The sequence below is a fragment of the Penicillium arizonense genome (genome assembly GCF_001773325.1).
Source record: "Penicillium arizonense strain CBS 141311 chromosome Unknown PENARI_contig019, whole genome shotgun sequence".
Taxonomy (NCBI): domain Eukaryota; kingdom Fungi; phylum Ascomycota; class Eurotiomycetes; order Eurotiales; family Aspergillaceae; genus Penicillium; species Penicillium arizonense.
Genome location: NW_019173296.1, coordinates 162145 through 185128, shown reverse-complemented (window position 1 = coordinate 185128; position 22984 = coordinate 162145). Strand labels below are relative to the sequence as shown.

The following is a 22984-nucleotide window of genomic DNA, read 5'->3' as shown; positions in this document are numbered from 1 at the left end:
CGATTCATGCGGCGCTCTATACCCAGGGAAGGGGTGGTACTTGTCAAATATTATTCAATTGAAAGGCAAATTGCCATTAACCTTGAGTACATTTAACGAAATGCAGAAACGAAAGAAACAAAAAAGAACGAAAGTAATTCCGACTGATGTAGAGTGGAGAAGAGTAACTTATGACGAGCTAAATCACCCAAAGCACCGAACACATTCTGATCAACCGAATAAAGCACACAGATATCATCCAAGTCACAGTCTGCAGAGTAACACATTTTGCTTAAGATTTTGCTTAAGCACCCTCTTCCTCGATACGAATGGCGCCTTCGTTGCCAATACCACGGGACCAGAATCCGTCCAAGTACAGGGTACTGTAAAAGTTAGTATATGTACATGTACATAGATAAAATCAACCGCTTACATTTCAGGCGAACTATCATGCGCCAAAAGAAGCCAGTACCCAAGAATTCCCTGAGTAAAGATATCCAGAACGGCAAAGAGGATAGTCTCCGTATCGACGCTAAGCTTGAGAGCGAGAGGTCCAGCCGCGATGGTGCTATACAATATCATCAGCACTTTCTTCCTCATCCATAATGGAAGGTTGAAGATTGAAAGACATACATAGGGAACAAAGCCAACGCAACAATCGCCGAACCAGAAAGAGCCCCGAAGAACCGTCTCGTGCTCGCATCCTTCACCCTGGCTGCTCTCTGTGCGTGGAATACGACATGGTGGATCACAACCAGGTAAGCGATACACGAGATAGTAAGCCAGACCCAGCGCTCGCGGCTGTGATTTGCGTATGAACCGAGGAGTCCGGCTGAGAGCATGACCAGGTCGGCGACTATGGCCAGGAGGAGGTTTGCCCCTGGGAGGCCTGAGATGAGGGCGAAGTTTATGAAGAGGAGAGGGGTTGTTAGGGCCCAATTTAGGTAGCGGAGCCAGAGGATCTGGCGGAAGATTATTGTTGTTGTGTCTGGGACGTGCTTGTGCCTTTCGTGGATTCTGTTGTAGCTGTAATCGCTTCCGATTTTTGTGGCCAGGGCCAGATAGACTATGAAGGAGATTGTTGTTGTTATGGAGGTTAGGATGTGGAAGATTCGTTTGGGCTGGCTCTGTTAGCTGGTGTACTCTTCATGTATAGGTGGTTTATAGGTGGTATAGAGTATAGAGTCTCGAGTGATGTATATATGTGGGATGTATAGATGTGGGATGTATAGATGTGGGGATGTTGCAGATCCGGGGTAGACGATCAACTCACCAAAGGAGAGCGAGCTGCCAGGAGGTAGAACACCAGCGAGGAAATGCCCATCAACACAGTCACAACCCTATTATTGTTAGCATCTTACTGAAATCATGTAAAAACACTTACCAGAGAGTCCGCATGCCCACATGGTGGATCTCCTGCCAGGTCTCGGATCCGGGGATCACAGTGGGGATCGGCGCCACCGAAGAGGTGGTGGCCGGGGCCGTCAAAGACGGGAATTCGTCAAAGGGAGGATAAATCATGATGGATAGCTATGAGGATTGAAGCATTGAAGGAGGAAGAAATGAAAGAAGAGTGAAGTGGCAGAGGAAGTGGCATGAGTGGGTAAATCAGGATCATGATTGGCAAAAGCGTCATCAAAGTTGACTTGTCGTCATACACAGAACTTGCTCTTCCTTGTTACTTGCTACTGTTACTGCTGTTGTTACTTTTATTAATGTTGGTTCTTTTTATAATCTTTGCTTCGATTATTGGTGACACAGCGTAAGAATGGAATAATTTATAGCATCAATCTGCATCAAGTGTATATAGTACAATGGTATACATGCATATCAAGCATTTGCCTCCAGTTCACACACCACGGTCTCACACCGGTGGCAGATCGTATTTTCCGCCACTGGTTCCACAATAGCATACCGCCAGCATCGCGGGCATTTAGCTGCCTGTGGCGCGTACACGTGCACCGTACCCGGTTGGCCACTGAGCTCAAAGGCCTCTTCGTATTGCCACTCAGCCTCGGCGATTTCGGTGATGACAGGGTCGGCGTGGGATGCCAGACTGATGGAAGACACGACAAAGAGGTCGGGGAGTTCGGAAAGGTACTGGTGGAATAAGCTTGAGTTGCTAGGGAGAGCGAGGTGCACGAATGATTGCAGGGATGAGCCGAGTTGCTTTTTGCTGCGGGCTTGCTCTTGCAGGTTCTTGATGGCGGAGTGTACTACTGTCAGCTCCTGGTAGCTGATGTCCAGGGAGACATCCTGCCATTCCGGTGCGGGCGCGGAAACGATACGCCGCAAGGGGTGCTCGGTGTGGGTGCGGATAGCTTCGGGTGTGTGTTCCCACGTTTCTTCCACGAGCATCGGGGTGATGGGGCCCAACACCTCTTGGAGATGACGGTAGACGTAGAACAAGGTCGTTTGAGCAGCCCGGCGGCTCGTACTGTCTGCGCCCAAGGTGTAAAGTCGGTCCTTGATCGCTTCCATATAGAAAGCGGAGAACTCGAGGTTGGCCCATCGGTTCATCGTGTTGACAGCCTTGTAGAATTCAAAGTTGTCACATGCCTTCTGAGATGTGAGAACCATGTCCGAAAGGTGCTTCAAGGCAATCCGATCCACCAACTGCAGCTGCTCATATGGGACAACGCTATCGGGTCGGAAATCGGCGAGGGCTCCCAGGAGTAGCTTGAACGTCACACGGAACTTGTGAAGACTGGTGTTGACGGTCTGGAGTACCTGCTTTCCAATCACCACGTCCCGCGTGTAGTCGCTGCTTGCCGCCCACATGCGAAGAGCATCGGGGCCAAGTGCGTCGTACACAGGTTCTGGGTTCCCTGCTTGCTTCTTTCCTTTGCCCTTGCGGGGCTTGAGAGGAGGCAGCAGAGTTCCTTCCATGATGGTCTGCGGCGCAATGGTGTTGCCAATGGACTTGCTCATTTTCCGGCCATGTTCATCCAGGGTGAAGCCGTGGGTGATGAGGTTCTTGAATGGAGCACGAGGTGTTGTACCCTGGTCGGAGCCGAGTTGGTGCGAGATATAGGTGAGAAGGCCAGATTGGAACCATCCGCGGTGCTGGTCGCTACCTTCGAGATACACATCGGCAGGGTGACTCCGGCCTTCAGTGGGCACATCGATCTCTGCCCAGCTGGTACCGCTGTCAAACCACACGTCCATGGTATCTGTTCCACGTCGATACCCTGCTCCAGGCTCATTCCGCAAGGTCGGAGGAATCCATGCAGCATCGTCGCCACTATCGGTCCACCAAGCATCGATGCCCCGCTCTTCAATCGTGGTCATGATGTGTGAGACGCTGTCTTTGGTTAGGACGGCCTCTCCAGTGGTCCGGTGATAGATGGCGGGAATGGGAACACCCCATGAGCGTTGTCGTGAGATACACCATTCACTTCGATTCTTCACAAAGTTCTGCAGTCGCTGCTTTCCGGTTTCAGGGACGAACCGAACATCCTCCAAGGCTCGAAGAGCGCTACCACGGATGTCGGCCACGTCGGCAAACCATTGCTCGGTTGCCCGAACAATGATCGGAAGCTTCGACCGCCAGTCGTAAGGGTACTTGTGCTCGTACCGATGTTGTGCGAGCAACTGATCACAAGATTCGACATATTCCAAGACTGCAGTATTACCTTCTCCTAGAACAGGCTTTCCAGTCAACCGAGTAGGATCTAGGGGCATGGCTTTCTCCGTGAATCTGCCCTCATCGTCGACCGGAGCAAATACGGGAATTCCGCGCGCAAGGCAAGCCTCGTAGTCATCCATTCCATGACCTGGTGCGCAGTGAACCATACCGGATCCAGAATCAGCAGTGACAAAGTCTGCGGCGATGATGGGCTGGGGTTGAGCTTCTGGGCCCTTGAACAGAGGTCGATACGTAGTTTTCTCTGCCAACTCGGAGCCCATGACAGACGGGATAATGATAGACAAGTCCTCATTCAGCATGTTCTGGAGGTACTCGATCCGGGACTGGGCGATGAGAAGGTGGCCATGGTTGTCCGACTGGACAATAGTGTATTCCAAAGACTCGTGGACAGCAATGGCAGCATTGGCAGGTAGCGTCCAGGGGGTAGTAGTCCAAATCACAGCACTCAATTCATTTCCCTTGAGAAGAGGGTCCTCGGCAAGGTGTCTCGGAATATTGACCAGAGGAAATTTGACCAGCGCAGCGGTAGAGACATGGTCCTCCTTGTATTCCAGCTCTGCTTCCGCAAGAGCCGTCCCTGTTGAAGGCGACCAGTACACGGGCTTGAACTTGCGGTAGATAAGACCTCGATCAACCATTTCCCGGAAGATGCCTAGCTGGCGCATCTCGAATTGTTTATCCATCGTCTTCCAGTGGTTCTCCCAGTCGGCCATGACTGCGAACCCGCGGAACCCCTTCATCTGCTCCTTCACGGTCTGTCGAGCCAGCTGGCGCGCTGATTTGCGAATTACAGCTGCGCTGACCGACCCGTCGGCAATTTCCATGTCGCGCAGACCTTGGAGCGCCTTGAGTTCGATCGGCAGTCCATGGCAGTCCCATCCTGGCACATAGCGCACCCTCTTCCCCCGGCTTAATTGTACGCGACAAATGATATCCTTCAAGATTTTGTTAAGCGCATGTCCAACGTGCAATTCGCCGTTCGCGTATGGTGGGCCATCGTGGAGGACGAAGGGATTCTCGGCCGGTCTTTCGCGGCGTTGCCAGGCGTAGAGGTCATCGGTGCACCGTTTTAGGTATTTAGTCTGATCGACAGGCGAAACTCGAGGTGGAAACGACGACTTGGGAAGCTTCAGCGTCGACGTCCAGGAACGGGGGATCGACCGCGCCAGTTCCGGCATTGTCCAGCATGTCGTGGAGGAGTGAAAGTTCGGCCGCGGAGTTCAAAATATTTAACTATGGACTTAACTATGGACCAGCTCGGAGCTTGCACGTTCATACTGATTTTTATTCATATTATGTGTTATTGGGCGTTAATGTTTCTATCCGCATTCCTGTTTTCTTCCAAATGTATTTCTCGCTTTGGTTTTGTTACTCGTGTTGGATATATATTCTGCTGTATGCTCCATACAAACCTACCCCAGCACCATCTATCCAACACAGCTATTCATTGTCATAATTCATAATGCATTTAAAATAGCTAAATATGTACCAATACCACATGAGAATCAATACACGGTAAGACTGCTCACAGCGCCATTCTTGAGCACCTCAAATAACAGACCAGGAAATCCGAAAAGCTCCGTATTGCCCAATCCCCCGTCTTGGCCGTCTGCACCACTCCGAGGACCCTTCGTAGTACTCTCTTCCCAACCACCGAGGAATTCCACGCTGCTCTCGGGGCTGTCACCCCACCCGCGGTTGAGGACCATTGGTCGCTGCAAAGCACGCTCTTCGGCGGGGCTAGAGTAGGCTCCTTTCCAGGTTTTGCATAACCGCTCCGAGATCTCCTCGTAAGATGACTCGGAAGATAGACAGCTCCCCGAGTCACCAATGGGGATGGTCCAGCGGCTTCGACGGTGGCGGTTGAAGGGATATGAGCCTGGAACGTTGCCATGGAGGATGATCTTTGTTACTGCCAACTGAGATGAATGTGGCTGTGGTGTAGGGTCTGGTATACCGGAGTCTGGAAAGGCAGGACCGGGTGTGGTTGGGTATGAGATGAACGCATCGAATCCATGATGGAAGAAGTTCAAAAAGCACTCCGCGGGCAGTGAGGTAGGGTCTCCGACAAATGCAGCAGCCTCATCATCTGAATCATCAGTAACACTGTTATTGGATGAGTGATCGGCATCCGGCATTTCAAATCCTCTGCCTGGAGATGGACTTAGGTGTAGCTCACCGGCGCCGGTGGCACGGTGAATGGATATCCGGCGGTCATTCTTACGGTAGATCGCATCGGGCGGCCCAAAGTCCGCAATCAAGTCCTGAGGAGTAGTTTCTCCAAGGGTGATGCCTAAGGGAGCTCCTGTTCTGCGAAGGACTTCAAGCTTGCCAGCCCCTAGAACCTGCCACTCCTCGATCTCGTCTGCAAGTGACTCCCGGGATTTGCCAATCAAAGCGGATGAGCGAGGATATTGGGGTTGTTGTGTAAAGAGCTTTGCTCGAACCTCTGGCCATGACGATCCCTGGAAGATCGACATGGAGGTGGCTGGCAAGGCAGCCGAGGAGGAGAGCAGTGCTACGAAATCACACTGATCGGACCAGGCCGAGTGCTGAAGGGGAAACGAGAATGCTACTCCGGGATAAGATAAGACGTATGTGCCATATGGTGACTGATCTGCCGGTGGTACGTATTCTCCTGGGTATGAAGGACCAAACAGGCGATTGTAAACGTGCCGGAAGCTGGGGCCATGCGAAGATACTAGGTGTTCTGATTTGGCCCCCTTTAGCACTTCCTGGTTCTTATAGACCAGATTCACTCTCGTGAAGTCGAGTACTTCGATCAAACGAAGTCTCTGGTCGGGACCATCGAAGCGAAGGCGCAGGCCGTTCGAAGGTAGCTGCAGTACCACGGGATTGCGGAGCGGATCAGCGGAGGAGTAGGCAAGGTCGATGGCGGGGTATGTTTGGGGATAGGATTTGACTCGGGTCAGGACATTATGAAGCGAAGCTCCTAGGGCTATGAAGGCATTAGCCGAAGCACTCAAATGGGTGGACGGAAGACGTGCTGATAAACCCCAGTCCTTTCCCGGGGAAGATTTGTGCCTGCGAAGTAGTAGTAGATGTAGTCATAGTGGGCTGGGGTCTGGTGTTATGACCCAAAGATGAGCAAACGAAACTCCATGCGATAGAGCTTACAGGAGGTGAAATAGAGGAGAGCTTGGGAGACCTTGGGGGGAGGGGACGATAAGATATGACGATAAGGCCAGCAGACCAAGTCATGTGAGAGGGCTGTCACGTGTGCTTTGTTTATGTTTTCCCGTTTGAGACAAAAGCTCCACTGCTATACACAACTCCGACTCAAAATCAGACTTGAGCAGACTTGATTACTTCGGCTTATCGTGCTTGAAAAATAACCCTCAGCCAACATACAATTGTCGCCTCGCCACCATGGCCGGCCCTTCAAGGCCTCCATCCACTCTCCCGACCACCACGAGGAGGTCGGGTTTGCGCCAACCAATACGACGAGCCGGTTCGGCTGCGCCAGAGAGACATGCGACACCTGTAGCACCAACACCATCGGTGAGATCGTCCGCGGTCAGCGCTGCCCGCCCACCGAGAAGCCCTGAAAAGTCAAATGCGCCGGCCAGGAGAAAGGAGAGAGAATTTGAGCGGGAAATCAGCGAGGATACCAGCATTCATGTCGTGGTTCGTTGTCGCGGTCGCAGCGATCGCGAAATAAAAGACAATAATGGTGTTGTGCTATCAACTCCAGAGGGTGTGAAAGGCAAGACACTCGATCTGTCGATGGGACCAAACGCAGTGTCAAACAAGACATATGCTTTCGACAAAGTCTTCTCCTCAGCCGCCGACCAGACCACTGTTTATGAAGATGTGGTGCTTCCGGTTGTCAACGAGGTTGGTGAAGTCGCTATGTACTGATTGAGTGCTGCGCTAATTATGTACAGATGCTGGCAGGTTACAATTGCACAATTTTCGCATACGGACAGACCGGAACAGGAAAGACGTACACCATGTCGGGAGACATGAACGACACACTTGGTATCTTATCCGACGATGCAGGTATCATTCCGCGCACACTTTACTCTTTGTTCCACAAACTCGAGAACACTGAAAGCACCGTGAAATGCTCCTTCATCGAATTATATAACGAGGAGCTGCGTGACTTGCTATCATACGACGATAGCACAAAACTCAAGATTTTCGAGAACGAGAAGAAAGGGGGACACAGCACAATGGTCCAAGGCATGGAGGAGACCTACATCGACTCTGCCTCTTCTGGCATCAGATTATTGCAATCTGGCAGCCACAAACGTCAAGTCGCCGCAACGAAATGTAATGATTTGAGTTCCCGAAGTCATACAGTGTTTACCATCACAGTTCTCACCAACCGCACCACCAACTCTGGCGAGGACTATGTTAGCTCAGGAAAGTTGAACCTGGTTGATTTGGCTGGAAGCGAAAACATTGGACGAAGTGGCGCAGAGAACAAACGGGCGACCGAAGCTGGACTTATCAACAAGAGTCTGCTCACTCTTGGCAGAGTGATCAATGCCCTGGTCGACAAGAGCTCGCACATCCCATACCGAGAGTCAAAACTTACCAGACTCCTACAAGATTCACTCGGAGGACAAACAAAAACATGCATCATCGCCACTGTCTCGCCTGCCCGCAACAACCTCGAAGAAACCATCTCTACTCTCGACTATGCCTTCCGAGCCAAGAACATTCGCAATAAACCCCAGATCAACTCCATCATCTCCAAGAACAAGCTTCTGCGAGATATCGGAATGGAAATCCAGAAGCTCAAGAGCGAGCTCATTGCCACACGGCACCGAAATGGCGTATACATGACACCTGATGCGTTCGAACAGATGACAGTGGAAAGTGAATCACGACGAATTGTAAACGAAGAACAGCGTGCGAGGATCGAGTCTATGGAATCCAGCCTCCGACACAAGGTCCAAGAGCTGCTCTCTATCACGGGCAATTTCAACTCACTCAAGCACGACAACGAAGAGACACAGTCCAAGCTCAACGAAACGCAAGACATTCTCAACGAGACCGACAGATATTGGAAGGATTGTCAAGAACAGCTTGACGAGGAGAAGACTGTGCGGAAAGCCCATCAACAGACAGAGAAGCAACTTCGCATCATTGGTGCGGGACTGGTGTCCACCCTGAATGGCACCATTCAAGATGTGAATGGGTTGCATGCAAAAATTGATCGCAAGAACAACCTGGAAACAGACAATCGACAAACTTGGCTGACTTCCACCGGTGAAGTCTCTGATATTACACAGCAGATTGATGCTCGCATGGAGGTTTTCCAGACGCAGCATGCCAAGCTGCTAGAGGGCATGTCAGGCAAGATCCATCAATTTGTGGACACTGAACTGAGCACTGTGCAGTCTGCTCGCACTCGACTCCAGACTCTTGGTACCTCTTTTGACAAGGTTGAGGCAGAGGCAAAGAACAACACCTCCAATGCTCACAACGAGATGAACGAGGTTCTTGAGGAGATCAAGGTCTTGCGGGAAGATGTCAAGACTAAGGTTGGCGAAGGCTTGAATGGCTTGTCCGCGGCGGCTGCTCGAATCTCCAAGGAGGTTATTGGCGAGTTCTCTGAGTTCCATACCCAGCTTCACACATCATACAGCAGCCTTGGCAAGGACTTCAAGTCCATGTTTGAGAACATGGCTAAGCACCTGGATGAGCAAAAGGCTGAGGTTAACAGATTACGTGTTGAGCTGCAGGCAGCCAACCGCCAGACTGTGGAGGCCAATAGAAAGGCTTCGTCCAACCTTGCTCAGGTTTTGGAGGAGGAGCATGCCAGTGCACAAGCCGAGCGTGACACCTTGATGTCTCATATCCGGGGACTCCTCGAGGACTCCAACCAACGACAGAACAACCGCCTTAAAAGCAAATTCGATACACTCCGCACAGATATCTCGGCTTCGGGAGACTCGCTTGAGCAGGCCACTGCGCAGCATGATAGACACATTGACGAATGGATCTTCAAAGAGGAGCAGTTCGCCAAGGACGTTTCTGCATCTAAGGATGAGATCAGAACGAGGATGCAGAATGATTGGGAGGTAAGCTACTCTGCAGTGCAACCTTTTTGAATGTCAACTAATTCTAATAGGCATTCGACCAACGCAATGCCTCGATTCATCGAGCAACAGAGTCTGTCCACCAGGAAACGGTTCGCATCGTGGATGCTCAGATGAGCGATATGGGCACTCAAATGGAAGCATTGGATGACTTTGTTGCCAAAGCACGCTCACAGAATGGCCGTTTCCACGAATCCCACATCGGCAGTCTGAATACCATGGCCGAGAATGTTCGCGAGTCCCGTTCGACTGCCCAAAGGCAACTGGACGGGTTCACTCAGCGTATTGGTCAACTTAGAGAGGATGTCGATATGGATACCGAGAACCTGGAGCAGTCTACCGCCCCTCTACAAGGGGAAGTCCGCCAGCCACTTTCAGAGATGCGCTCATATATCCAAGGCCGCGTTATGAAAGAGTATGTGCCTACAGGTGCAACGCCCCAGAAACGATGCTACGAATATCCCTCGGTAATGCCCCAAACCGAATCCCATGACGGCCTCCGCTCTCGACACCGGACCTCCAAGCAATTCACCGCTCTCCCCTTCAACGAAGAAGAGGATCACAAATCCCCCGTTGCTTCCCCTGAACCATCCCCATCCAAGACGTTTGTGTATCACGATACTGCGGGACAGGTAGGGACCCACCCTGTTCCCTCATCCGCAGCCCTTTCTTCCAACACTGGCCTTAGGGAAGTCGATCTAAACGTCGCCAGACCGGTCGCGTGTGACGAAGACGCCGGTGTGGCTACCAGCAAGCCTGAGACACCTGCGTTGAACGGATCCGTGGACCTGGACGAGACCCCCGAAAAGGAAGAGCCGGAACAACCTGCTCGCAAGCGCCGCCGCTCAAACTCCAATATGGTTGAGAGTAAAGTTCCGCAGAAGATGCCGAAGAAGATATCTAATATGATGGAGGGTCGCGAGAATCAGATCCCTGCAGGCCGGAGATTTAGAAACCGAGGCTCTGATTAGGTGCCTGTTATATTTTTGTTCTTTATTGTTTTCATTTTGATACCCGATGTCGCTGGGCCTTTGACTTTTCATGGGTTGGAGTTGGCTGAGAAAACAGTGTGGGTTGGTCATTCTCTTGTGTTTCTTATGTTCGAGTGCCAATAGATGGCAACTTTATTTCGCTTGGCGTTTGTTGGCTTGCATCGGTATTCCGATAGGGATGTCCGGATTCATCTTAATACATTATCTCCCAGAGAGTTGGTTCATTGTATGTTCAAAGTAAATCAAAGAGGTATCTGGCACTAGTCCGATGGTGGACTAGTTGTGAACGCATTCTCCAGAATGCGCCAAAGCAATGTTATCCTAAAGTATTACTGTCGGTCAATCGGAATGTAAGGCTGGTTCTCCTTCCAGTATCGCTTCTTGGCCTGAATTTTCAGCAGGAGGATCCTGTTCCAGCCGTTCCTGCTGTTCACCCGGCTCTGGCTCCGCTTCCGCGGCATCGATGATGGTTTGCAACTCGCCCATCCTCTTCGCAAACTGATCCATCATTTCTTCCAGCCTATGCGCCCCCTTTTCTTTCCTAGAAACCTCAACTGGCATTCCACCAGTGCCGCGAATCTTCAACATCAATCCCTGCCCTGGTGACTCAGGGGTATTATTCTCAAATGTTGGTGCCGGCATTACTTCCGTATCGAGGACCTGCCATGAGGACGAAAAGCTTTGTGCGGAGGTCACGCGGAACTGAGGATGCTTGCTCACTCCAGACTGTCCCTCCTGTGGGAGCATGGATGGGTTCGCTGGTGACGATGACATGGACTTTGTTCCCCCCTTTGGTTGGTCTGTTGTTTGATTCTGTGTTGCGTCATTTGTGGGCGGTACGGGCTCCATGTCTAGGATGAGGTAATTCTCCCGGACTCCTGATACTGGTGGTGGTAGCAGTGTAGCTTTTTCCGGGTCAGCTTCTGGGTCTGAGGGGTCTTTTGTCTCGTGGGGATTGGATGCGTGGGTCTGCGCAATTTGGTCTTTCTTGGATTCGGAAAGGGCATCTTGTTGTGCACTTAAGCTGCGCAGAGCTGCTTCGGTGACGATGTCGGTGTCATCGTCGGAGAATATGTAGTGGACGTTGGGGTGGTAGTAGTCCGATGTATGGGCGTCTTCGACTAGGGTAAAGAATGGTTGGAATGTGGGGTTGGATGGGTGTTGTTCCTGGACTTCAAGTTCTTTGGTACTGTCAACGGCTCCATCGTGGCTCGGGGATGTGACGATCTCTTGTGGAGGAGTCTCGTCTATGGATGGGCGGCCCTCAGGGAGTGGCGCTCTTAACTGTCGATCACTCGGCCGCGATGAGGCTGTCCCTGGTCTCGAGAGGGTCTCTCTGCGAAGAGACTGCCGAGATGACGAGGATGATAGGGGCTGCCGATAGGGAGATGGATTGTTCTGCGACATCTCCAAAGCCGGGACTACATCATGGAGAGGATGTTGAATGTCGAGTGCGGAGAGCTCTTATCGATAGCGCCACGTGACGTAGACAGTATAAACAACCTTGGAAGTATAAAGTCACTTCATCTTAACAACTGGCGAGCTCATATGGTCCAATGACTCCAAACAAATCTCATCCACAAATAAAGCGAAGTTAAATCGTGCCCCGAAACCGTATTCCGGGCCGGGGATGGATCATTCTCGCATTCTTTCAACAACCTCTGTAGTGTTTCTGGCGTATTCACCACTTGCGTAGCTGCTCCGCTACCCAGATATTGAAGTCATCGCGCGCTTCGTGCGAAGTCGCACCATTGAATTTCTTCACGTCCTCATGGATCACAAGCTGATGGCTCTGCAAGAGGTCGGTTTCTTCGTCTCCAAGTAATAATTCGACGCTCTCTTGGACGCTTTTTTGGATCAGCTCGAGCAACCTATTTCACGCTTTGTCGTCATTGTACGTGCAATGATAGATAGAGAATCCCCAAGGTAGTTTGGGCTTCTTTAGATGGATGTTGGAGCGGGACATGCGGACACCTTCTCAGATTTTGTGCCGGGGTGAATTACGGGAACTGGAGAATCTGTCTACATGTAAATAACTCGAAACAAATGAGCTGTGACGGCATTACATTACAGTACATTCTGGGAAGTTCTGGATTCGAATGAAGAAAAGCCATTCGTTGAGATGGCATAAATTTGTATAATAAAACAAGGACTGCATAGTCTTGGTTGGTCGATCCGTCAAGTCTTCGGACTGTCGCATTGTTTATGCTCGCTTGACAACTTCTAGTTTCCACCAAGTCAAGGTCCACCAAAGAAAGAAAAAAGCACAAAAGGGTATCTCGAATTCGTCCGTAACGCCGTGGTAAATATGTGGGATCGGCCGTCACTCGTTGCCCTGCTTCCATTCGAATTCTGGAAACAGTTAGATATAAGCCTCACAAGTAGTGAGGAGAGAACATACTCTGTCGGCACATTGGGCAAAGACCTTTGGAAGACTCTTGGTTGATCCAAGTCAACAGACAATGCTGTTCAAAACGCGTCAGTCCAGTCCCTCACTTAGATGCTTGTATAGTCTCACCATATGGAATGAATGCCCGCATGTTCCTACCACTAGAAATCAAATCCAGTCAGCATTCAAGATCACTCGTGCACACTGGGATCAATAGGCTCACTCACAAAGCGCGCATTCGTCGCCGGGGAATTTGCAGGTTGGACAGGTGCCATCGAACTGCACACGGCAGATACCACAGACTTCATCTTCTGGGATATCCCAGTGCCAAGTCGCAATGGCATTCCACTCCTTGAGCACGACCTTCATGATGTGTGTTGAGGGAAGAAGTGACCGCGGGCCGATAAGTGATGTTTATCAATCATGTGAGCACTTCTCCGCACTCCACACTCGCGCAATAGTTGACCTCTTATTGCTACAACTTGCGTCGTTTCTTTCCTGCAATCATGGCGTTCACTGCCATGCGATCCTTTGCGCCTGTTCGCTGCTTACGCACCATGTCTACTCCAGGGCAGGTTCAGTCGCGCAGTGTCTCTTTCTCCTCGTATCTAGTCACCCCCAAACAGCTCAATGAAGCTCTCAAGAAGAACCCTCCGACCAAGATCTCCACATCACCTCGTGTGATTCCCCTCTGTGCAGCATGGTTCATGCCTAACGATCCAGAGGGTCGCAAGGGAATTGACTCGTTCCGCAACTCTCGCATCCCCCAGGCCCGGTTCTTCGATCTAGACGCTATCAAGGACCCTGATTCACCCTACCCACACATGCTCCCAACATGTGAGACGTTTGCCGAAGCCATGAGCGACCTGGGCATCCGTCGTGATGACGAAGTGGTGGTCTACGACACTGCCGAACTGGGTATCTTTAGTGCGCCCCGCGTGGGCTGGACACTGCGTGTGTTTGGTCACCCCAATGTACACATTTTGAACAATTACCGCCTCTGGGTGAAGGAAGGACTCCCAACCGAAAGCGGGGAGCCTGCTCCTGTGGAAAAGTCCAAGTACTCTGTGCCGACCTACGACTCGAGGCTTGTGATTTCCTTCCGTGAAATGAAGGAACTAGCTTTGGACTATGGCAAAGAGGGAGCTGAGCCAGTGGAAATCCTGGACGCCCGCTCTTACGGTCGCTGGGCTGGAACCGACCCTGAGCCCCGCGCTGGTCTGTCCTCTGGCCATCTCCCAGGATCGAAGAGCATGCCCTTCCAGCAGCTACTGGACCCTGAGACCAAAACTTACCTCCCTGGTGAAGACCTGCAGAAGGTCTTTGAGGAGAACAAGGTGGATCCATCTCAGACGATCATCAGCTCTTGCGGTACTGGTGTGACTGCCGCTATCATTGAAACTGCGCTGGCCGAGGCGGAATTCGGTGACCCTCACCTTCGCCGTGTGTATGATGGCAGCTGGACGTAAGTGCAACTCCCTCACATCCTTTGAACATTATTGGATCGTACTAACTATCAATAGTGAATGGGCGCAGCGAGTCAAGGAATCGGATGGTCTCATCAAGAAGGTGAAATCATAGGTGTCATAGGAACTGGTCTAAGGGAACTCTCAGCTCACGAACGACATGATCTCTTTTACTCTTAGATTGTATCCCAGAACATAGAATCTCTCACTTCTCTAATTACTCTCTTCGTTTCCTCTTCTCTTCGTTCACCTGCACCTACCTGTAGCTGACTAAGCATATCTCGCCCACGAAGCGCATCAAATCTCGCGCTTTCTTTTACTTCAGACAAACCGCTGGGACTACAAAGATGCGGATGGAATATTCCTATCAACAGGCTTCTCTTCGTGAGTGAAAATCACCTCATCCGTTTGCGCTACCGGCACCCGTCTCCCCCACATTCTCCCATGTCCCTCCAACCTCCCTGGCTCTTCCTAGCGTGCTGACCTCTCTCAGTCGTGGTCAACACTTCCAGTCTTCCGATATAGGGCGCTTTCAGCCCTGTATCTCACCGTCTCTTTCACCATGTCGACCGGGCGCAAGGTCTTTCATTGTGCCGTCGATGAGACGGCCTTGTCTACCAATATTAGCGAGATCAAGAAATGGACTACCAATGGGGCAATCGATCTTGTCGTTCCTCTCTACAGTGAGTCACTTGGCGATGGAAGCGGCCTCAGTCGCTTTGCGCCTTCTCTAACTAACACTCATTCTCTAGCTCTTGAACGCCTCCATGCGCTGAAGCGAGCCGGATCTCAGGTCGCCATCAACGCCCGCGAGGCTGTGCGCTTTCTCGACCGGGTCACCTCTGGCAAGGATCATATCGCCGCCGACCGAGTCCTTCTCCAAGGCCCGATGGAACAATATGACCGCTGGGAAGAGGCCGAGAAATTCTTCCTTCCGGAATTCGAGGAGGAGCCCGAGGCAATCGACGACGCAGTCACCAATGGCGAGGCGACCGAGCCCCTCGCAAAAGAGACCATCACCAAGACCGAGCCGAACGACCTGTCGCAAATGCTCCTCTCCAAGTTGAACTTCAAGAAGGACCCAGAGACCGCGTCGATCACTTCTGTCGGTTCGCCCAGTGGACCTGGCTCGCGCACGTCCTCTCGCAGCTCTCGCACCAGTCCTGAATGCGCCCAGCACGATTCAAGCAATGGAACCGCCAAGAATGAGAAGAGCAAGGCCGCTAACCACCAGCGCTCGATCTCCGCATCCGTCATCCCGACCGCACCGGCCGCCCTTCGCCCTCTGCTGAGCGCCTTACTTTGGCGCCTGCACAAAGGACCCGATGCTGAGAACTCCGCAAAGACTTGCATTCTGATTACCAACGACCGCGCGACCCAGGTGTGGGCGCAGAAGTTTGGAATTGGCGTCAAGAACATCCTCCAGTTGCGCACCGCTATTCAATACGAGGAGCGCGAGTACAAGAACCGCTGCAAATACGTCGAGAAGACCCAGACTCAACCCGCCGTACCCAAGACCTTGTTGTCCTACGAGGAAGAAAGCGACGAGGATGAGCTGGTCTTTGTTCCCCGTGGTCGTGGCAAAGGTGCGCCTCGTGCTTCGCGTGGTGGCCAACGCAAGGCTGCTCCCAAGCCGGCCCCCAAGCCTGCGCCTGCTCCCGCCGAGAACACGGTTGAGGTTCCAACCCAGCCTATTGACCCTGACTCGTTCAGCCGGTCTTTGGGTGGCGCCACCAAGCAGCCCACCGTGGACTTGAACATGCAACCAGCTGCTACCCGGGGGATCTCGAGCGCCTCTCGTCGTTCCTCCAATGGACGCCGAGGCGGGCCTTCTCGCGGTGCACGAGGCAGCGGTCGTGGCCGGGGCAAGCTCTGGGTCCCTTGATTACACGAGTGACGGTCTACCGACTCTATCATTTGATGGGATGACGTAGATCATGTTGAACCAATGCATCCAGAACCGGACAAGGGTATCTCTTTTCTCTTTGCTGGGCTGCTACTATATCTTGCTGTGATTGCTTGATTGCCCGCAGAGTGTGTTCCCCTCTCTAATCCCCGGCAACTCCTGACCACGATCGGATCTCGGACTATCTCGACCTCGAACAGGACATGAATCCAGTGGAGGATTCAGCCCGCGGCCCCTGTGCTGCATGGATTTGTTGAAGATTGTCCCCTTTGCCCTGTTCCCCCCTCGGAGGAGATGGGAGGCGATGAATGTTATTTTGGAGGGAGATTATGATAGCTGATTTTGATTCATCTACATCCCAGTTATAAAGTGCACATGGTCCAGTAAATTGTAGTGTGATACCCTATGTATGAAGTATGAAGGATGAAGTATCAAGTATGAAGGCTGAATGAAGTATAGACAGCTGAACGGGGCTTCCCCGCGTGATTGTCCCGTGGGACATACATCACTTGACTTTCCACTCTACACTTCTCTTCTACTCTTCATCTCCTCTCCTATTCACTTATTCACTTACTCACCTACTCACACACAGATCCAATCTAATCCAATTATCCACCATGTCCGTCGACCAAACCCCCCTCACCACAAACCTCGAGCGCCGCAACTCGTTGGAGAAACACCTCCAAACCCGCCCGGGCATGCAGGATCTCAAGAACCGCCACATCCTGCTGGATACCAACGTGGCCCCGTACATATCCCAGAAATGAAACCTGGAAAATGCTGAAAATAGCATCACTAACGCACCTCCAGAGCTCTCCAGTCTGCCCGCCAGGAACTGGATCGCCAGCGTGCTTCCGATGCCTTGAAGAAGAGCTTGGAGAAGAGACCTGAGAAGGATGAGCTGGTTGAGCGTATATTTCCCTTTTCGCTTCTCTCTCTCTTCTCTTTATTGCACACTTTCATGCTCTGTCACTTTGGTATGCTTGATGCTTGATCTATACTAATCTCGCCAAGGCAATATCCTCCCCGCCTCATCGGCCGCTCCCGCACTGCAAGCCCATGCTCGCGAACTCGAAAAGCACATGTTGGCCGATAATCTCGAGCATAAGATCCAGAATCGGCCACAGCCCGAAGAGCTTATTTCGCAGGGTATCTTGTCCGAAGATGAGGATCCCCGCTCGGCGTGATTTTTACACTACACTACCGAGTCGGCTTCTCTACCTTTTGGACTCGATGATTTGAAATGAGATATGGACAAGGCTTCAGGCGTTATTCTTTTTGTTCTTCTAGTCTTGCGAGAGTGACTTCCAACTGTTTCTGTCTTTACCGGGATGTGGTGATGTCACCGTGACGGACCCGTTCGATTGTCAATATCATCCAGTTGCTGCGTACAGTAATGTAATTCCCAGGCCTTAGAATGGGATAAAGAGCTAGATACGGCCATAAGCACTCCCTGGAATGTCGCCTACTATACTCTGTAGCACCCATCTCAAATTGCAGAGAACAGGATATCATTCAATAAGCATAGATCATCAGATCGTGAGAAAACATATCTAGTGACTCTCCACCTCGACAGGCGCAGACAGATCAGGCGTCCATCCACTGGGCCTCTCACTCCCACGAACGAGAATCCCATACGCCGCCCTCTCCACCTTCTCAACACTAGCCTGCATAACCTCCAGCTTCTTCGCCAGATCGCGGAGCATGTTATGGCGACGGGGTACACTGAGCGATTCAAAGCGTGCACGCATAGCCCGTAGATCAATGACGATGTCACCCTGCGACGGTGAGAGTGTGGGCGCCTTGGATTCTGTCGCGGTTTCGTCCGTCTTGGTTGCGGCTGTGTTGCCGGAGCTTAGTGATAGAACGGCGAAGCGCATCATCTCGCCTGTTAGATCGAATAGGCCCAATAGGTAGTCTTCTTCTGTGACGAGGATTTGGGCTGGGACGCGGGCGGCGACTTCGGCGTGTGAGATCAGTGTCTGTGTGCGGAGGTAGTGGTCGAAGGAGACGGCTTCGATGAATTCTTGGATGCCTGGGCTGAGTTGGCGTTGGTAGCGCCAGCTGTTTATGCCCAGTTGTTCTGGGACGACGGCTTCGAAGAGGGCGTGGATTTGGTCGAAGCGGACTTGGTTCTCTTGGGCGATTTTGGGTGGGAGGGGTTGGTTGGTTGCGCGGACACGTTGGAGGGCAAAAATGCTGGGTTCTGTTAGTTGTGTTGGAGGTAATTGAGAAAGAGACGTACATCTTCTTGCTCAGCGCGGTGATGTCGCGACTTTTCTTGATGATTCGTTCGCGGCGGTCATGGTGCTCGTCCAGCTCGTCGCGGAAGTTCTCAAAGATGGACAGGACTGTAGGTCCCTCTGTGTCTGCCATACTTGTGTCTTTAGGATGCAGCTCGAGTGGCTGACCTTCCCAGTCGCGTTTGGTGCCCATTTAGCCAAAAGTTGGAGGTTGCTGAGTTGAGCTCCACGATAAGAGATAGAGATATCTCTGCAGATCCCACTTGCTTCTTCACTTCAATCCATGCTAGCCTTGATATTTGACATGTACTCAGATCATTTAATTTGGCTTGGATTTGGGTAGCTAAGCTACTGACTTGTCATTGCCTATATTTCCAACTAAGCTTGCTGCTCATGCCACAACCTCACAAGATTCCTGCCCCAAATACCGATATCTAAGAGGGCTTTCCCCAAGACCTGTCACCTTGACAGTCTGCTCATCCCCAGGGACAATGTCAATAGCATTATCCTCAAGGGTAACACCCTCCTGCTCCTCAAAGACAAGACATTTAACTGGCTTGCGGGCATTGATAACCAAGACTGTCTCACCAGCTACTCCCACCTGTCTCTGAATCTCCAGCTGTCGTCGAGTCAAATTGAGATATTTGAATGGCTGTGGCCAGTCGACATCCCGTGCCACGATCTGGTTATTCACCCACAACCGTGCTGCGAGGACATGTGGCTCTGGCTCGGCGATGTGGTCGATTACACCGTCGGTGATGATATCCGTTGTTCCATTGGCCGTGATGGTGATATTCTCGTGTACAATCGGTGCTCGGATATCACGGCCTGTGTTGACAGATAGGAAGCGCAACTCAATGCTGCCATGGACGGTCTCGGGTTTATTGCTGGCAATCCAGAGCTCGTATTTGCTCGTCTTGGGTGGTTGGGCGTGAGCGACGCTCCAGTCGTGGTGTTCTCGGCGGACTCCAACGGCGATTGGGTTCAAAACTCGCTTGACGGCGTAGTAGGCTGGTTTGGGTTTGAGGAAGTAATCCACGATCGCCCAGGAGATGGTTGGCCAGCAGTCATTTAGTTGCCAGAGGAGAGCACCACCACAGTGGCGCTCGTCGCCCCATTGTCGGCGCCAACCTCGGTAGCCGAACATCATTGTCTCAGCTTGAACGACTTGCGTGAGGTAGATGTAGGTCTGCATATGTTAGCATCAAACTAGCCGGGATTGTGAATAGATCATACCTCGAGGTCTGTGGCGGTTCGCAGATTTTCTACGAGGTACGTCGCCAGTCTTCGTTCATGGCCATCAGCCTTATTATGGAAATCGATCACATGAGATTGAGGGAATTTGTCCTCCTCTTTCTCGACAAAATAGTCGATTGTGGAGACATGAGGGAATGCCTCCATGCCAAACTCGCTGTTAAATCGACCGCCGAGTGTATCGAATATTTGATATTTCTCTTGCGTGCCGTGCCACACTATTTCTGTCGTTAGCATAATATGTACTTTGTATTTTGCTCTGACATACTGACCATTCCACTGATGCATATCCCCAACTGTTTTGTCCGACGATATCTTACCATCTCCCCATGGACTACCAGGATGGTAGAATGTGCTGGGTGAGTGTTCAGCTACCACCTCTGGGAGAAGCTTTTCATAAATGTATCGTGCCGGGAAATCGGTCTTCAACCAGCTCTGGGGGTCCTTGTCCTCGTAGTTGTAAGTTAAGCCCTCTGACTCTTGGACCTGATAGTCCTCATTGTTACCAGCGTAAAGCACAATAGATGGATGATGGCGCATGCGCTTCACATTGTAGATTGTCTCCTGACGGACTGATTCCAGCATCTCGGGCCATGTTGGATAATTGCCGCAGCCAAACATGAAGTCCTGCCAGACCAGCACGCCTAGCTCGTCGCACGCTTCGTAGAAGGCGTCGTCTTCATAAATGCCGCCACCCCAGACCCTATCACCATTAGTTCAATTCACATAATCGTTGAAGCAAGGAGTCATACCGAATCATCACTTGTCTGCCAGCCACCATGAGCTCAATCCATTTGCGGTATCGCTCAGGACTGACGGCTGGCAAAAGACTGTCGGCCGGAATCCAGCACGAACCTCCACAGAAGATATCCATTCCATTGATGCGGAAGAAAAAAGACTTCCCATGCTTGTCAGGTTGTTGAACAACCTCAGCAGTTCGGATACCAAACTTCTTGGATGACGAGTCGACCTCTTCACCGTTGCGAAATAGCACCACTGATACATCGTACAGAGTCTGTTCGCCATACCCATGTGGCCACCACAAAGCAGGTTGATTGACTCGGAAAGTGACTTGGGCTGTATTCTTAGACACGAGAATGTTCTGGCTAGCGATTTCTTTCCCGTGCAGCCCCAATTTCAACTGGGCTGTATACTCCTCGTCCACGATGCTTTCCACTTCAACAACGGCAGTCACCTCGGCTGTTTGGTGATCTGCTGCCAGCTGAATCTGAGGCCACAGACTAGCAACACGGGCCTTGTATATCTCGAAGCGGACAGCGCGCCAAATGCCCGCGGTCATTAGCACTGGACCCCAATCCCAGCCCCAGTGATACTGGGCTTTCCGCACTGCCATGCGTGCTGGATCTCCATTAAAACCGACCCATCTGTGCTTTGTATCCTGGGCTCGCAGCTCGCGGGCTTTGAGAAGGGCGCAGTCGAACTCGATTTCGAGGGTGTGCTCGCCTTCTGCTTCCAATGCTTTGGTCACATCTACCCGGTGGCCTAGGAACATGTTGTCGCTTTCGAGAATGACCTTTCCGTCTAGCTTGGCCTTAGCAAATGTGTCTAGTCCGTCGAATACGAGCACAATTGCGGAACCTGCCGGGGCAGCTGGCTTCGAGAACACATTGCGATAAACCCATGACTTCTCGTTGACCCAGCGAGCATCCAATTCCTTGAATCCAATGTAGGGATCATCAAGTCTGTTATAAATCACAATTGTCAGTGCCAATCATGGTGCTATCTATAGAGAGAGCTCACTTTTGGTTAGCAATCAAGTCCTGCTGCACCACGGATGGAATGGCAGGCACAGGCAGCCATTCATCAGCATCTCGGTCCCTGAAGGACCAGCCAGTAGACAGATTCACAAGATTAGCCATGGTTGACACGAAGAGAATAGCTTTCCCCAGATTGACACTTTTATACTTGGTTGATGGCCTGAGGTTCCCCACGCGCCTTCCTCTTTGGACAAGGACCCTCCGTGCCGAATGTGGACTAGTGGTACCTATCATATACAAATTCAATGCAAATACACATCACATACCACTGTGTAATTCTCAACTGCCAGCTTCTCAGTTCATGCACCTCATCATCTGGAACTGATCTGCTCTAACCTCCTTTGTTAACGGCAATTTCCCCGTCAAGCTTCTAATGCCGTGCATTATTTCTATCCTTACCTATTTCCAAGAACTAATGTACTCCGCTTCTCCGATTTAGGCACCCATATGGCACTCTTCCACATCTATGCACACGCCTTCTTTGGGTCATTCCCATAGCCTCTCATGCCACGCTGATTGATTAACCGGATTATTACATGCATGACTTGTAACCGAGCCAATGATCGACTGCAACGGGCATCCTTCATCCGGGAGGCTTGGCACTTGGTCGAATGCCCAAACAATGAGCAAGTGTTGACTCAGTTGTGTTGTAGTCTATGGTGAAACATATCGACTCCCCTCCCACAGTCTTTAGCCTTTCAGTTACAAAGAAACACTGTCTTCCGTGCTGTCAATCATTGGCGGAAATGAATGATTCTCACCGGAGTCCCATCTCGGGCCCTTGACCAAAACGAGACATGGCGCCCGCGAAACGTCTCGGCAGTGAATCCCCTCTCGCAGAACCAGGTACGGCCCTCCTGATCCAGTGTGAGGCTCGAGCCCCTTCATACTCGAAATTCCCTCACAGCATCAAGGGAACCGCCGAGCTAGAGCCCAATATGTGCATGGTCCAGGAGGAAATGATTGGATTATGGGGGAGGAAATCCGGTCCAAAGGAACTTTGAAGTTGGGCATAATTTCGAAGTCAGAAACCTGCACTGGTATCCATTTCGGCCTTTGCAGTTCCCAGATGACGGTTTCCCCAGACGATCGTCTGTCTGCAGGGTTCGGTTCTAACAAAGGACTTCTTACAGTCTGGGGAAATGGCCCCTCTCTCAACCCCACTGCATCATGGAGGTGGCGTGTGAAGACCATGCAGAAGCGAAATTACCCAGCGTCACTCTGCACCCCTGGTCATGCGCGTGGCACTCCGGT

General features: G+C 51.5%; 11 protein-coding genes across 11 annotated transcripts; 4 read left to right on the top strand and 7 right to left on the bottom strand.

The window, feature by feature from the left end:
- Positions 1-283: 283 nt before the first annotated feature.
- PENARI_c019G04475 (opsin family protein) lies at positions 284-1500 on the bottom strand (the record flags this gene model as incomplete). The annotated part of the gene is made up of 5 exons (XM_022634767.1): positions 284-362; positions 413-547; positions 613-1100; positions 1253-1319; positions 1364-1500. 5 exons carry the CDS (start codon positions 1498-1500, stop codon positions 284-286), a joined length of 906 nt encoding a protein of 301 aa, XP_022485300.1.
- A 309-nt stretch (positions 1501-1809) lies between these two features.
- PENARI_c019G10073 (isoleucine--tRNA ligase ISM1) lies at positions 1810-4806 on the bottom strand (the record flags this gene model as incomplete). The annotated part of the gene is made up of 1 exon (XM_022634867.1): positions 1810-4806. One exon carries the CDS (start codon positions 4804-4806, stop codon positions 1810-1812), a length of 2997 nt encoding a protein of 998 aa, XP_022485274.1.
- A 327-nt stretch (positions 4807-5133) lies between these two features.
- Positions 5134-6850, bottom strand: PENARI_c019G09966 (UPF0183 domain protein; the record flags this gene model as incomplete). The annotated part of the gene is made up of 2 exons (XM_022634865.1): positions 5134-6673; positions 6843-6850. The coding sequence occupies 2 exons, from the start codon at positions 6848-6850 to the stop codon at positions 5134-5136; spliced, it is 1548 nt and encodes a 515-aa protein (XP_022485362.1).
- Positions 6851-7018: 168 nt separating this feature from the next.
- PENARI_c019G01284 (putative kinesin family protein (BimC)) lies at positions 7019-10673 on the top strand (the record flags this gene model as incomplete). Its single annotated transcript, XM_022634710.1, has 3 exons — positions 7019-7486; positions 7537-9684; positions 9735-10673. 3 exons carry the CDS (start codon positions 7019-7021, stop codon positions 10671-10673), a joined length of 3555 nt encoding a protein of 1184 aa, XP_022485400.1.
- A 360-nt stretch (positions 10674-11033) lies between these two features.
- PENARI_c019G04342 (uncharacterized protein) lies at positions 11034-12101 on the bottom strand (the record flags this gene model as incomplete). Its single annotated transcript, XM_022634764.1, has 1 exon — positions 11034-12101. One exon carries the CDS (start codon positions 12099-12101, stop codon positions 11034-11036), a length of 1068 nt encoding a protein of 355 aa, XP_022485344.1.
- A 916-nt stretch (positions 12102-13017) lies between these two features.
- PENARI_c019G03708 (anaphase promoting complex subunit 11) lies at positions 13018-13452 on the bottom strand (the record flags this gene model as incomplete). The annotated part of the gene is made up of 4 exons (XM_022634754.1): positions 13018-13046; positions 13096-13159; positions 13213-13244; positions 13311-13452. The coding sequence occupies 4 exons, from the start codon at positions 13450-13452 to the stop codon at positions 13018-13020; spliced, it is 267 nt and encodes an 88-aa protein (XP_022485246.1).
- A 137-nt stretch (positions 13453-13589) lies between these two features.
- Positions 13590-14664, top strand: PENARI_c019G06886 (sulfurtransferase; the record flags this gene model as incomplete). The annotated part of the gene is made up of 2 exons (XM_022634808.1): positions 13590-14548; positions 14607-14664. The coding sequence occupies 2 exons, from the start codon at positions 13590-13592 to the stop codon at positions 14662-14664; spliced, it is 1017 nt and encodes a 338-aa protein (XP_022485267.1).
- A 447-nt stretch (positions 14665-15111) lies between these two features.
- Positions 15112-16434, top strand: PENARI_c019G05056 (uncharacterized protein; the record flags this gene model as incomplete). The annotated part of the gene is made up of 2 exons (XM_022634778.1): positions 15112-15232; positions 15302-16434. 2 exons carry the CDS (start codon positions 15112-15114, stop codon positions 16432-16434), a joined length of 1254 nt encoding a protein of 417 aa, XP_022485272.1.
- A 638-nt stretch (positions 16435-17072) lies between these two features.
- On the top strand, positions 17073-17642 carry PENARI_c019G07169 (RPEL repeat-containing protein; the record flags this gene model as incomplete). Its single annotated transcript, XM_022634813.1, has 3 exons — positions 17073-17203; positions 17266-17366; positions 17470-17642. The coding sequence occupies 3 exons, from the start codon at positions 17073-17075 to the stop codon at positions 17640-17642; spliced, it is 405 nt and encodes a 134-aa protein (XP_022485279.1).
- Positions 17643-18008: 366 nt separating this feature from the next.
- Positions 18009-18891, bottom strand: PENARI_c019G10898 (translin family protein; the record flags this gene model as incomplete). The annotated part of the gene is made up of 2 exons (XM_022634884.1): positions 18009-18654; positions 18701-18891. 2 exons carry the CDS (start codon positions 18889-18891, stop codon positions 18009-18011), a joined length of 837 nt encoding a protein of 278 aa, XP_022485244.1.
- A 198-nt stretch (positions 18892-19089) lies between these two features.
- PENARI_c019G05490 (beta-mannosidase) lies at positions 19090-21832 on the bottom strand (the record flags this gene model as incomplete). Its single annotated transcript, XM_022634787.1, has 5 exons — positions 19090-19887; positions 19935-20170; positions 20225-20655; positions 20705-21655; positions 21714-21832. 5 exons carry the CDS (start codon positions 21830-21832, stop codon positions 19090-19092), a joined length of 2535 nt encoding a protein of 844 aa, XP_022485335.1.
- Positions 21833-22984: the final 1152 nt, after the last annotated feature.